General features: G+C 38.1%; 1 protein-coding gene across 2 annotated transcripts in view; it reads right to left on the reverse strand.

Annotated features, from left to right (window-relative positions):
- Positions 1-239: 239 nt before the first annotated feature.
- LOC149262256 (Lycopene beta/epsilon cyclase protein) overlaps positions 240-15,058 on the reverse strand; it is a 638,941-nt gene continuing 624,122 nt past the window's right edge. For both annotated transcript variants that reach the window (XM_089423779.1, XM_089423775.1), the window contains 2 exons: positions 739-830; positions 240-632 (listed from right to left, as the gene is read on the reverse strand). In XM_089423779.1, the coding sequence (XP_089279905.1) occupies positions 536-632; positions 739-830 (189 nt within the window). In that variant the 3' untranslated portion in view covers positions 240-535. The remainder of the gene's footprint in view (positions 633-738; positions 831-15,058) is intronic.

The following is a 15,058-nucleotide window of genomic DNA, read 5'->3' on the forward strand; positions in this document are numbered from 1 at the left end:
GTGTTATAAAAATTGGGTACATACAATTGGGAAGAAACTCACTCTTATGAAGTCAATTTCACATGTACAAATTTGACAAAAACTAAAGTGATTCATTACTATTTACATTCAATTGTTCATGTTCTTATGGTTTTTTCAGTTTTGCTATTAAATTTATATGTTGTTATGAATGTTGTGTTTATATGGTAGAATGTAATGGATTTGTGTGTAAAGAACTATTCCCATGGATATGTACTTAATTTTGACAAGAATAATATTATTGCATATAATTTAGTACAAGGTATTTTCTGTAATATTTACACATTTATAATCACATTCTATATAGAATCATGATCTCCAAAAGAAAGTTACAAATTGATATTTAGAGGAAATAATTTTTAAAGTGGTTACATTGTTGTCCAAGGAAGTAGGGTAGGTATTCTACAAGAAAGGAATAACTCGATTATATTAGCATGCAAGTATAACCCAAAGGTAGAAAATGAGATAGATCAATATAGGCATTATGTGAAAATATGCATCATTAGTGTGATCCACACTATGGTTTGTAGTCTAATCCTGAACCATATTTCCATGCTTCAAGGCGCCTATTCCATATGTATTTATCTTTTTGTGGAAGGCCATCCACCCAAGACCTACAAAACAAAAAGTTCCATGAGGTGAACATTTTCAATTTTTTTTTTATCAAAAATATATTGGACTTAAAAGGAAAAAATAGAATAAAAATGATACAAATCATACCTTAAAATGGGTGATATAAAAGACGAGAGAAATGTATATGAACCAAGTGCAACAAAGTGAAACATCCAATCCAAAATGGCTAGGTGTCCTACCTGAACATCAAAATAGATAAATAGTCAAGCTCCTTAACAAGCCAAAAGAACTATTAGCACTTGGAAGTCACGACATGTTTACAACTAAACTCCATAATTGAAGTCAATTAATATATTAAGTTTCACAATTCAACATTATCCAACAATAACAAATGCACCATGTATGATGATTTAGACTTGTTTACGTACTCACATACCAAATATCTTGTTCTTTTCGCATGCTACACTTATACTCTAGTGACATAGGTTTTCATATCAAACATTATATGACATTTATTAGACATTATATCCTTATCGAAGAAGAATGTCGAAACATTGATAAGGAGGCATCCACATAATAAAATTGATGGATATCAAGATATGCTTATGAACTCTATGCACATCATAACTTATGATTTTCTTACAAATTTTTCAATGAAATGTTATTGGTGTAATTCGATGCTAAGAGACTTAGAAGTAGGGAATTAGTGCACTTGGTCCAATTGCCTAGAAGGACTAGAAAAAATTCAAGTTCAACTTAATAGATATTAGACATATATGCAATTGGTGACTTTTAACAACAACTCAAGACACTTGCAAGAGTGTGTATTTTCAATGTAGAGAACTTAGAATCTTCAATTTTCCAACAAGATGCTTCTAGTAAGATCTTCTAATGGGTAGTTGCAATGCAATGGATAGAAAAGGTTTTCCAAGGATAGAGAAGGATGATTGCTTGAGGTTGAAAAGTGAGAGAGAATAATTATGAAGTGTAGTTAGTCATGCTAGAAATGAGCTATAGATTTATCATTTTAATCTTGAAGAGCAATGTGAAAACTTATGAAGATAAAAAAAATTCAAAGGAGCAATTGTGACAAAGATAAAGAAGTGTCCATGAAGGTGTACTTTCGAAATTTCAAAAAGAAAATGGGTCTCTAAAAGAATTTTATAGTTTGCAAATCCATATCGTGTTCAAGAAAAAATAAAATAATTTTTCCAAGACCACACCCAAAGAATCTTCACCCTCAGGGTATTAGATGATCATACAAGGATTTTTAAAGAATTCACAAGGGAGATCATCTATGCATATGGACTTTCTATTTTCCTATATTATATTGCTTTGAATAATTCAAACTTGTTTCAGGATAGTAGAAGACGAAATTTTAAAATAATGGTGAAGTTTGGAAGGAGCTCTAGGCTGATCATCTTAATCTTGAAAACAACATGAAATTTTATGAAAATTACAACTTTAAAGGAGCAACTATAACAAATATTAAAGAAGAGTCCACAAAGGTGTACTTTTGGGCACTTGAAAAAGAAATTGGGTCTCTAAAAGGATTTTAGTGCTTAACGATCAAGGTGGATTGAAAGGGGAGGAAAACCCCATAGAGTTGAAGTTGAATTCTTTCTTTTGTAGGTCAATATGGTGTTGATTTTAGTTCTTTCCTTTGTTGACTACTTGTGAATTTGAAGGAGAAAAACTCTATGTCATTGTCAATCAATTTAAATGTTTAAATCCTTTTACATTACATTGTCAATTCGGGGACATAAACTTAGAAATACCAACACTCTATGTGTAGAACTAGTATGAGAATGATTCGTATGATATGAAAATAACTCTACAATTTAATGCTCTAAGAAACACGCAATAAAATCCAACTAGAACATGAATCAAATACTATAGTTGTTTACTTGATCCTTGGTATTGTGTTTATGAGAGCACTTTTTTGGCACAAGTCATAGTCTCTTGTTTGGCTCGAAGGCATCAAATGGTTTTGTGATACATTAACAAGCACATTGATTATTTAACCTTTAGTGTCTAACTTCCATAGGGAATCCACACTTTTGCAAATAATTCAAGAACTCAAATGATAGAAATTGAAATGTTGATCTACGAAGCAAAGACAAAAAATGTAAATCTATCTATTTAACTAATCTATTTAAGAAAAATGAGTCGTAATGCAAACTAGATAGGGGACCCCGCCTAAGTCACTTGTGCTCCAAAGAAAGATACAACACGAGTACTTTGTTACACATGAGATCTAATTTAAATAACATCACTTTTATATTAATGAATTGGTTCATAGATTTACATTACAATCCATAGATAAAGTCTACACAAACTTAGCATTGACTTGCATATACTCTTATTCTCAAACTATACCCTATGTGTTAGAGTTCAATTATATATTTTTTGACTCGTTGTACTTTACATTACACAACATTTATATAGAATGAGGGAGGGCATGTTAAGGCCACAACCGACTCCCATGTTTTATAGAGTGTTTATACTTGTTCCAACAGTTTAAAATAAAGACAAAGGTATGACATGATGCCAAAATACAAATAAATCCATTTTCTAACAAGGATAGCAAACAATCATTATTGTGGAACATTTCCATGATATGTCATGCATGAAAATATCCCTGACACTTGACAATAACTTCAAACTTTTTTATCTGTTAACCTCTGTCATGTTGGATGCCCTATTTTGGCATATGTTTGACCAAAGAGTTGACCATGGGAAACACCACTTTTATCCGACGTGGGGTTGATCTAACCAACACCAAACCATCTCGAGGAACCTAGTAACAAAACCCATGTAGCAAGTTTTTCCTTGGATACGCACAAATATGCCAATCAATGACATGGGTTACCAAATCTATATTGGGGTTATATGATCTAACATCCTCATTACCAAAAATGAGTTATAAATATAATAATTCATCAAAAATAACAACAATAATCAAAACTTGACAACATTATATGCCATGAGCTTGTTGTGATCATTTTCCTTGAAAACATGAGTGAATATGATGAAAAGGGATAGTAATAAGGTTGCAAGAGGAAGTGAAAAGGGTAAAAATTGGTGCTCAGACAGTGAAAAAGACCTAAAAAAGAAGACCAAACATTTTTCCTGCATTTGAGAAATTGCATGTTCTCATGCGAGCTAGGTAGACAACCAATCATGGCTTTAGAAATGGTTTTGAAGAATCTTCAAATTGATCAAAATTGTCTTCAAACACCACTTCAAGGCAGGGAAGTTGCATCTATCATAATATTTAAATTAGAGGTTGAGGCCCTGTAGCATTGTCTCTTCCTCTCCTATTGCATTTTTAGTTTGATTTTTAACCTTATGTTTCATCATTTCATTTGTCAAGCTTCCTAGTACCATTTCCTTGCTTGCTTGAGCAATTTCTTATTCTTAGATGCCAATTGTTCAATTTCCTCATGTAGCATGGTGCTCTAGCTCTTCTATGATATTCTCTTTTAGTTTTCTTATTTTCTTGTTTTTCTTCCTCTATTTTGAAAGGGCAGAAGCATCTCCAGGGCTAGAGGATGTGTCCTCTTTCACTAGCTCAAGAATTCTTGATTCATAGACAAAATCTCCACTTGTTGCCTTGATAGGGTCTGCCTTAGTGTACATAAGAGGATTGGGCTCAGTGAATTTGGTCCTTGACTTCTTAGGCCCTATTTTGAAGATGGTTAAAGACCCCTCTTGTTTATCTAGCTAGGATTGTTCCCTACAGGCTTTCGTTTAGTGGCGTCCTTAGAAAAATGTTGGGCATTGGAAATGAAACTTCAAGACCTTGCTTTTGTGTTTTTTTCTTGGCCATGCTCTTGGTAACTTGTTGAGTGAGAGTGGGCCTTAAGGGTTGGGTGCCCTTTGCTGATGGAGGTCTTCACAAGTGCTCGCCTCATCTCATCCTGTTGTAGGTATGACCACATCCTGTCCCACCTAGGTAGAGTAACTCGACCCAAAATTCCTTGGACGAAGATTTCCCAATTCTCTGAGACATTGTTCAAGGAAAAACACACAAGCTCTGTATCTTGAGGCGCTTCCCCAACGGTTGCAAGATGATCCTGGATTTCCTAAATTCTGGTGAGAAAGGGATCAATGCCTTCACCCTTATTCATTCTGATGTTCCTCAACTTTTCCTTCAAGACCATCTTTCATTGCTCGAAAGGATTTTGATATAGTTGTGTGAGAGCATCCCACCTCTCCTTGGTCGTATTATTGGCCTATATATGTGACACTACATGGTCCCAGACTCCATCCAGGATCATCTGCTTTGCCTTAGCCATCTCCTTCTTGAATTCCTTCAGCTGATCTACATCAGTAGGTTCTGCCACAACATTCTCCCCATGTCTTTAGACCATGCTCATCAAGGAGAAAGAACATCCTAGCCTTCCAAATGACATAGTTTGAGGCATCGTCCAATTTGTCTTGATCTCTCAGCTCGATTGTGTCCATCTCTGCAAAAGCTCAAAAAAATCGAAATTTCCTCTTATTTTCTTGCTCGGCTGCCTATTATGAAACTCACACTCCCTTTTGAAATGCGCAGAACTGCTCTGTCTACCTCGCTCTACCTTCAACTTCTTCCTGGAACTACTTGCTTAGCCTTTCCGAATGTCCTTTTCCAGAAAAATGGCACTCGAACTTTAACCCCAACAACTCGAATTTGCTAGTTAGGCAAACTTGCACGACCTCCGCAACTACAAAATTATGTATCTTCTGCAGAAAAATGGAACTGGAAACCCTATAGGAAAATATGGAAATTTCTCCCTTTGTGTGTGCACTTTCTCTTCCACCCGACGCTAATTTTGCTCTAGCAAAATTGTTGCAAAACCCTTTTGTGACCAAACAAGGAATCTACTTAGCAAAAAATACGTATCTACTCTATGGAATTGCTTCCCGACTTTACTACTGCCTGTTGGAATTGTTATTGGGCTCTGTGAATTTTTCCTGCCACTTGCACTGGAAAAATCAAACTCTTTGCCCAACAGTTTGAACTTCCAAGCCAACCTTTGTGCAAATATGGAAATCTCACTGCCATACTCCCTCTGAATCTGGACAATTTCTTCATTCCGCTTCTGAGCTTCCTGTCTGATCAAATTTTCTTTTGATAACAAGTGAATTTTTTACCTATTGCAACAACCAGAAATTATTCTTCTAACTGTAAATTAATTTTGCAGCTTATTTGCTACGACAAACAACGAATAATTCTCAACCACAATTTTCACCAAAATAAATACCATGGAAGATAAACTGGAAACTGAGAAAAAAAGACACATAAAAATATAACACCGTTATTTTTGGACAAAAGTCTCCAGAAAAACCCAATGTGGGAAAACTGGTGCTGTGTAAAAATTTCATGAAATTATATTGCAGCAATTGGAATTAATTCTTCTAACTAATAAAGCAATTAATCACACTATAATCTTCACAAATAAAACACTGCGGAAGATAAATTGGAAACTAAAAAAATATTGGTACACACACACAAAAATATAACACTGTTATTTTTGGACAAAAGTCCCCGGAAAAACCAATGTGGGAAAATCGATACAATGGCTAAGGGTTTTTATTATTAAGCAACAATGAGAAAATTTTGAGTACAACTGGATGCTCAAACTGGAAATCCACTATAGGAAATCTGGCCACAAAAATTAGTGAGACAAATTTTGTCTCACCCGACACTGATCCAACTCCAAAACTGGCAAATATTGGGCTCCGCGAAACCCCTGCATCAACCTTTGTATCAAATCTGTGCAAGCAATAGTGTGCTCTTCTTGGAATAACAACTGATCAAGCCATCTTCCCAATCTAGCCTCTGAGAAGCTGACCCCTTCCAGAAATTCTCCCGGCCTCCAACAACTAAATCGACCCTTTCTCTGGCTAAACCAAACTTTGCCTCTGAAGCTTTTGCACCATCACTATGCAACCTCACTGAGGAAACTTGGCTCTCTTTCCGCTGACTCTTCGAATCTGGAAAACTTCCTCCAGACTCACTACTTCTTCCCTTCTCTGTCTTTGCATCCCCTCTCTGGCTCGAGCTCTTCCAGCAGAATGCTTCTGCTCTCTGGAAAGTCGAACTACCCAAGGAAATTAATCTCAAGTGTGTTCTTCCATCTACCCATCGACTACTTATAATACCCAGTTGGGACTCCAACGACCAAGATTAAAACTTAATCAATGGTTGAGATCATTTCCTAGTTGATTCGTGGTGAATTTCTAGAGAAATCTCACCTTCCTCAATTAATTATTGTTAATTAATCATTTTTCCTAAGTTAAACTTGGGAAAAAATTAATTACTGATTAATTAAATTAATTACTGATTAATTAAATTAATTAAGGCATTTCTAGGTGGATTTTCCTGAAACCGTTTCTGGTTTATGGAGTCCTAGTGTTTCTTAGCTTCTTTGACAATTGTCGAGACTAGAACACCATGCGATGCTACAAAAACTAACACTCCCTCTTAGTGAGGAAGGTGTTCTAGTGTCGTATTGCTACAATACCTTGTCTCTACATCACCCTCTATATGTTGTTGATGTCTGGCCATTGTGAATGTCTGCCACTGCCCACCAGTCACTGCTCAACTTTGATGTTGCACTTGTGCTGCCATTGACACTGTTGTACAACTGTACTACTGCCAACTCTACGTTTGCACTGTAACTCCCTCTCAACTGTTGTTGTTGCTACTGCAACTGAGAAGCATCCAAAATACTGAATCATTGGTGTCTCTGTGCTGCATCTGTCTCCTAAGAATTTGGCTGCTACTAGCCTTTGCACTGTCCGCTGGGGAATTTGTGCTGTTGCTGACTATGTTACTAAGCCTCCTGCTTTGTTGTTAACACTGCTCTGCACTTCTCAGCATTTTACTACAACTAGTCTGCAATTGTCACTCTCGAAATTATTGCATTAACTGACACTGATCCTCCTACTATTGAACACTGTGGGGCCCCGTAACAAGGTAATGATCCATGAGGAAACAAAAATTGATGTTCACCTCAATGGACCTTGCCCAAACCTCTATGCAACTTTGGGGCTATAGCTCCATATTTCCCTCCTAGAGGTATCGCTGCAAACATGGCAAAGTCTTCCTCCAACTTAGAGGACAATTTGTATATCTCTGTGGATGCTGCCACCTGGTCTTACTTCTCCTACTTGTCCTTCTTCCTTTGAGGACACTGAGTAATGTAATGGCCAAACTTGCCACCTCTGAAGCACTTGACCTTAGATAGGTCCTTCTTTTTCTTCTTCTCCCCCTGTGTCCCTTGTCCCTAACTGAGACCCTTTGATGCCAGGGCCACATTCTCTTCCTCCTTTTCACCTTTTGAACCCTTGTTGTTGTTTCTGCTAATGGTGGTCTTCACAAGTGCTCATCTCATCTCGTCCTGCGGTAGGTCTGACTACATCCAGTCCCACTTAGATAGAGTATCTCGTCCCAAGTTGCCTTGGACAAATATCTCCCAATCCTGGGAGGTATTGTTCAGTTCCAAATGTACCAGCTTTGTATCTTGAGGTGCCTCTCCCACGACTACAAGTTGATCCCGGATTTCCTGAATTCTGGCGAGAAAGGGACCAATGCTTTCACCCTTGTACACCATGATGTTTCTCAGCTTTTCTTTCAGGAACATCTTCCACTGCTTAGAAGGATTCTGATATAGTTGTGCGAAAGAATCCCACATCACCTTGGTTGTATTCTTGCCAGATATATGTGAGACTTTATGGTCTCAAACTACATCCAAGATCATTCGCTTCGCCTTGGCCATTTCTTTCCTATACTCTTTCAATTGATCTGCATCGACCAGTAATTCCATAACACTCTCTGCCTAGGTTTTCAGGCCATGCTCATCTAATAGGAAGGACATCATGGCTTTCTAGATGAAGTTGGAAGCTTCCTCTAGCCTATCTTGATCTAAGCCCAATTATGGCCATCTCTGAAACCGGAATGGAAATATCCCTCTTTCTCCTGCTCGATTGTTGTTTCTGCTATTCGCACTCCCTTATGGAGTGACAAAATTTGTTTGCAGCTACTGTTGGCTACAACTAGAAATTTGGATTTCTAGACTGGAAACCCTTTGAGAGAAATTCCCTCTGTGTCTGCACTTTCCTCTTCCACCCGACACTGAGCCTGCTCTAGCAGAACCCTTATTCACCCAAACAAGGAATTTTCTCAACAAAAATATGAGCTACAGGTGCTCCCTCTACCTGCTGGAATCACTCACTCTGGCAAGTTGAATTTTTCAGCAACCTTGCACTGAAAAATCGAACTACCCAACAATTCGCACTGCTTGGCTAGGCACGGCACAACCCCAAAAAATTGTCCTGTTGTTCCCTTTGAAAAACAAATTTTCTTCTTTTGCTCTTGAGCTTCCTTGTTTGATCAAATTTTCTCTGATACCATGTGAAAATTTCAGTACTAAAATTATATTGCAACAACTGGAATTAATTCTTCTAACTGATAAATAAATTATACAGTTTATTCCTATGGAAAGAATGAATTAATCACACTGCAATCTTCACAAATAAAATACTATGGAAGATAAACTGGAAACTGAGAAAGTACTGGCACACACACAAAAATACAACAATGTTATTTTTGGACAAAAGTCCCTTAAAAAACCCAATGTGGGAAAATCAGTGCAACAACTTAGGGTTTTTATTATTAAGCAGCAATGAGAAAATTATGAGTACACTTGATGCCCAAACTGGGAATCCACTACAGGAAAACTGGCCACAAAAATTAGTGAGACAAATTTTGTCTCACTCGACACTAATCCAGCTCAAAAGCTAGCAAATACCAAGCTCCAGAAACCCTTGCGTCAGCCTCTACATCAAATCTGTGCAGGCACTAGTATGCTCTGCCTGGAAGTGCAACTGATCAATCTGTTTGTCCAATTTAGCCTCTAAGAATGACTCGCTGACCCCTTCCAAAAATTCTCCTGGCCTCCAGCACCTAAATTGACCCTCTGTCTGGCCAAATCGAACTTTTCCTTTGAAGCTTCTGCGCCAGGACTGCGTAGCCTCACTGAGGAAACTCGATCCTCCTGTATATGACTCTCCAGATTTGGAAAAATTCCTCCGGACTCATTTCTTCTGCCCTCTCTGGCTTGAGCTATTATGGCAGAAAGTTGTTGCTCTTTCGAAAGTCAAATTTCCCAAGGAAATCGATCTCAAGTGTGTTCTTCCATCTACCCATCGACTTCTTCTTATAATCCCCAGTTGGGACTCCAATGGTAAAGATTAAAACTTAATCAATGGTTGAGATCATTTCCTAGTCATTCATGTGAGTTTCTAGAGAAATCTCACCTTCCTCAATTAATTTTTGTTAATTAATCAATTTTCCCAAGTTAGACTTGGGAAAAATTTAATTACTGATTAATTAACTTAATTAAGGCATTTCTAGGTGGATTTTCTTGAAACGTTTTTTGGGTTATGGAGTCCTAGTGTTTCTTAGCCTCTCTGACAACTATTGAGACTAGAACACCATATGATGCTACAAAAACTAACATGCAGAAACTCATGGTTTTATTATTAAGCAACAATGACAAAATTTTGAGTACAACTGGATGCTCAAAACTGATAATCCTCTATAGGAGAAACTAGCCACAAAAATTAGTGAGACAAATTTTGTCTCCCCAAGCATTAATCGAGCTCTAAAACTGGGGAATACTAGGCTCCACGGAACCCCTGTGTTATCCTTTGTGTCAAATCTGCGCAGACACTTGTACGCTCTTCCTGGTACTGCAACTGATCAAGTCTTCTGTCCAATTTAGCCTCTGACAATGACTCACTAGCCCCTTCTGGAAATTCTCCTGGCCTCCAACAACTAAATCGACCCTCTGACTGGCCAAATTTAACTTTGCCTCTGAATCTTATGGGTTAGAACTGCGCAACCTCATTAAGGAAACTCAACCCTCTTGTAGCTGACTCTCCAGAACTGGAAGAATTCCTCCGAACTTATTGTCTCTGCCCCTCTTTGTCTCTGCATCCTCTCTTTGGCTCGAACTCTTCCGGAAGAATGCTGCTACTCTCTGGAAAATCGATTTGCCCAAGGAAATCGATCTCAAGTGTGTTTCTCCATCTACCCATCGACTTCTTCTTATAACCTCTAGTTGGGACTCCAACGACCAAGATTAAAACTTAATCAATGGATGAGATCATTTCTTAGTTGATCTGTGTGAGTTTCTAGAGAAATATCACCTTCCTCAATTAATTGCTCATTAATTGATCATTTTCCTAAGTTAGACTTGGGGAAAAATTAATTACTGATTAATTAACTTAATTAAGGCATTTCTAGGTGGATTTCCCTGAAACCTTTTATGGGTTCTAGAGTCCTAGTCTTTCTTAGCCTTTCTGACAACTGTCAAGACTAGAACAACATCTGATGCCACAAAAACTAACAAAATCCTGGTCAACTCTTCGAGAAGTTGCTCCATTGAGAAACCAATCTCGTGTCCTGCAAGAGAAAACTCTTGAAGATACAATCCAACCCACGTGTGTGAAATTTTCAAGTCTAATTGCAGCAAACAATTTTTTTTTCTTATAACTGTAAATTAAGCAGTTTATTTGCTATGACAAACAATGAATAAATCACCTTGCAATTTTTCATAATAGAAATAATGTGGAAAATAAAATGCTGGAAACTGAGAAAATGCTATAACATACACTAATTTTGACACAATTATTTTTGGACAAATATACTTTGAAACCCAATGTTGGAAAACCAGTGAAACAGTTGAGGGTTTTTATTATTATGCAGTAGTTAAATTATGAGTTCAATAAATTGGATGCCAAACTAGCGATCCTCTCTGAGAGAAATACTAGCAAAAATATCTAAGAGAATATACCCTCCTCCACAAGCAATCTCGTCTCAGTCTAGCCACTCGAACTGGGAAACTCAGACCCCTCTGCGCAACTTCTGTGCAAGCTTGGTACTATCACTCACACGCTTAGGCCAACTCTACCACCAATTTTCCTTTGAATGGTTATTGCTGCTTTGGAAAGAATTCTCCAACCCTCTAGAAAATTATTTCTGCCTCCAACAACTCAATCCTCCTCCTGCTTAGCTAAATCAAACTACCCTCTTGAGACTACTGCGCAGTCCTTGCACAACCTCCTGGAGAAATAAGACAACCTCCTCTTCTGACTCTCTAGAACTGGAAATATCCTCCAGAATCACTGCCTTTGCCCCTTTACATCCTTTCTAGCTCGAACTCTCTTCCTTTACTCGACCTCTGAAGCTAGATAGATCGACCTACCAAGAACTCACACTATTGGCTCCTCACCCGTGTGATTCGATGTGTCTTGCTCCAACCCCGTCGACCTCCTCTTATAATCTTCAATTGGATCACCAATGGCGACGATTAAATCCTTATCGATCTATAAAATCATTTTTGAGTTCATGTGTGTGAGTTTCTAGAGAAATCTCACCTTCCTTAATTAATTGTTGTTATTAATCATTTTCACTAAGTTAGACTTAGGAAAAATTTAATTACTGATTAATTAACCTAATTAAGGCATTTCTAGAAGGATTTTCCAGAAACTATTTTTGGGTTATGGAGTCCTAGTGTTTCTTAGCCTCTTTGACAACTGTCAAGACTAGAACACCATCCGATGCTACAAAAACTAACACTCCCTCTTAGCGAGGAAGGTGTTCTCCATTGTCTCCATAACATCCTCCATACACGTCGCTGATGTCTGACAAATGTGACCACTGTCACTGCTCACCAACTATTGCGCAACTCTGAAAATGTTGCATTTGTGCTACTATTGACGATGCACTATACTGTTGTATTGCTGCCAACTCTGCTATTGTACTGCAACTAACTAACACTCCCTCTCAAGTTGTTGCTGCGACTGCAACTGAGATCCAAAAATCTGAATCCTAAGTCAAATGTGTCCTTATGCTACAGCTGTCTCCAGAGTCTCTTATTACTACCAGTCTCCACACTATCCACTGAGTCTGTTTGCATTGCAACTGCACTGTGCTCCTCAACATTTGGCTACAACTAGTACTGCAAATATCCCTCAAGAACTAACTATGCCATTTGCATTGATCCATCTGCTACTGAATATTGTGGGATCCTATAGCAAGGGTAATGATTAATGAGAAGAGTCTACTGCAATTGTTGTTGCTCTCCTATGGACCTTGCCCAAATCTTCCCAACTATGGAGTCTAGAACTAAATGTATCCCCACCTCTCACCTAGAGGTATAGCTACATACAGTGCGAATTGGTCTTCCAATGTGGAAGACAACTGATCTATCTCTGCCGAAGTTGTTGCCTTCTCCTACTTTTCCTTCTTGTCCTTCTTCCTCTAAGAGAATTGAGTATTGTTGTGACCGAATTCACCACACATGAAGCACTTAATTTTCGACAGGACCTTCTTCTTTTTCTCACCTCCCTATGAGCCTTGTCCCTAATTGGGACCTTTCTTTTCTTTTCCCTTTGATGCAAGGGCTACGTTCTCCTCCTCCATAATCTTCGATCCTCTGTTGCTGCCACTAAGACTACTCTTGACTAGAGCAAGTCACATCTCCTCTTGCGTGAAATATGACCACAAACAGTCCCATCCAGGTAGAGTATCTCGTCCAGTAATGCCTTAGACGAAGGTAGTCCACTCCTCGGAGAAACCATTGATGGCTACACGCACCAATTCAGCTTCTTGTGGCATCTCACCTACGATAGACAACTCATTCTGGATATCCTGAATCCTGGTAAGGTATGGAGTAACTCCCTCTCCCTTCTACATCTTGGTGGTTCTTAGCTTCTCCTTCAGGAACAACTTTCAATTCTCGGAAGGATTCTGATATAGGATTGCGAGTCCATCCCACATTTCTTTCTCCGTATTCTTAACCGTTAAATGTGACACAATATGATCTCAAATTCCATTAAGGATCAACCTCTTCGTCTTGGCCATTTCCTTTTTGTAATTCTCTAGCTGTTGTGGGTTTGTAGGTACAACTATAACTCTCTCTACATAATCCTTCAGACCATGCTCATCTAGCAGAAAGGACATCCTGTCCTTCCAAATAATGTAGTTGGAAGCACCATACAATATATCCTGATCTCTAAGCCCTGTTGAGGCCATCTCTGCAAACTCATAATTGGGTTATAAAATAGAATCTCCTCTTTCCTACTCAGCTATTAGCACTGCTACTCGCACTACCTTCTGGAACGTGCAAATCTGGTTGCTACTTCTGCTACCAACTACTAGAAAATTCGAATTTCCTAGAGTAAGAAACTCTATGAGAAAACCCTCGATGTGTGCTCTTTCTCTTCCACCCAATGTTGATTCTGCTACTGCAAACTACTGCAAAAAAACCAACTGCACCCAAAAAAGATTTTTTTTTTTTTTTTTTTTTTTTTATGAAAGTTGCTCACATTTCTGCCCACTGAAATCACTTCCTGGACAGATCGATCCTTCACTCTACAGCTGTAAATTCAACCCCCCTGTCCAACAATTCACACTGCCTGGCTACATATTGCGCAACTCCTGAGGAAATCATATTGCTTCTCTCTCTGAGCTATGAATTTCTCCCTCTTCGTCTCTAAGCTTCATGTCTATCAACTGTGCTCTGATACCATGTGAAAATTTCAAGTCTAATTGCAGCAACTGGAAATTTATTATTCTAACTGTAAGATATGCAGTTTACTTTCTACTACAAACAACGAATAAATCACACTAAATTTTTTCACAATCAAAATACTACGGAAAATAAAATGCTGAAAATTGAGAAAATGCTAGCACACATACAACAATTTTGACACACTTATTTTTGGACAAATGTCCTCAGAAAAAAGCAATGTGGGAAAATTGGTGCAACAGCTGAGGGTTTTTATTATTATGCAACAGTGAAATTTTGAGTACAATAAAATGAATGCCAAACTGAGAATCCTCTCTGAGAGAAATACTAGTGAAAATATCTGAGAGAATTCACCCTCCACAAGCAATCCCGACTCAGTCTAGCCACTCAAACTAGCAAACTCGGACCCCTCTGCGCAAGCTTAGCGCAGTCACTCACATGCTTAGCCCAATCCTGCCACGAATCTGCCTCTCACTAAACACTGCTGTTATGGAAATAATTATCCATGCTAGTTTTTGTAGCATCGGATGTGTTCTAGCCACAAAATTTGGTGGAGAGGCTAGAATGCATGAGATCTCAAAAACCCAGAAATTGTTTTTGGAAATGCCGCATAGAAGTGTCTCAATTATATTATTAGCCATTTTTTAAATATTTCCTAAGTCTAAACTTAGGGAATATGGTTAATTAATTAGTATTAATTGAGATAAGGTGAGAATGATCTAGAAACTCACATGGATCGATCCAGAGATGATCCTAGCCATCGATTATGTTTTAATATTGGTCGTTGGAGCTCCAAAAATGGATTATAAGAAGAGATCGATGTGGTGATGGAGAAGACACTTGAGCAGTTCGATTTCTTGGAAGATCGATTTCTT

The sequence above is a fragment of the Pinus tabuliformis genome, chromosome 6 (genome assembly GCF_031772625.1).
Source record: "Pinus tabuliformis cultivar Carrire ecotype Pingquan chromosome 6, CPIR1, whole genome shotgun sequence".
In the NCBI taxonomy this organism is placed as follows: Eukaryota; Viridiplantae; Streptophyta; class Pinopsida; order Pinales; family Pinaceae; genus Pinus; species Pinus tabuliformis.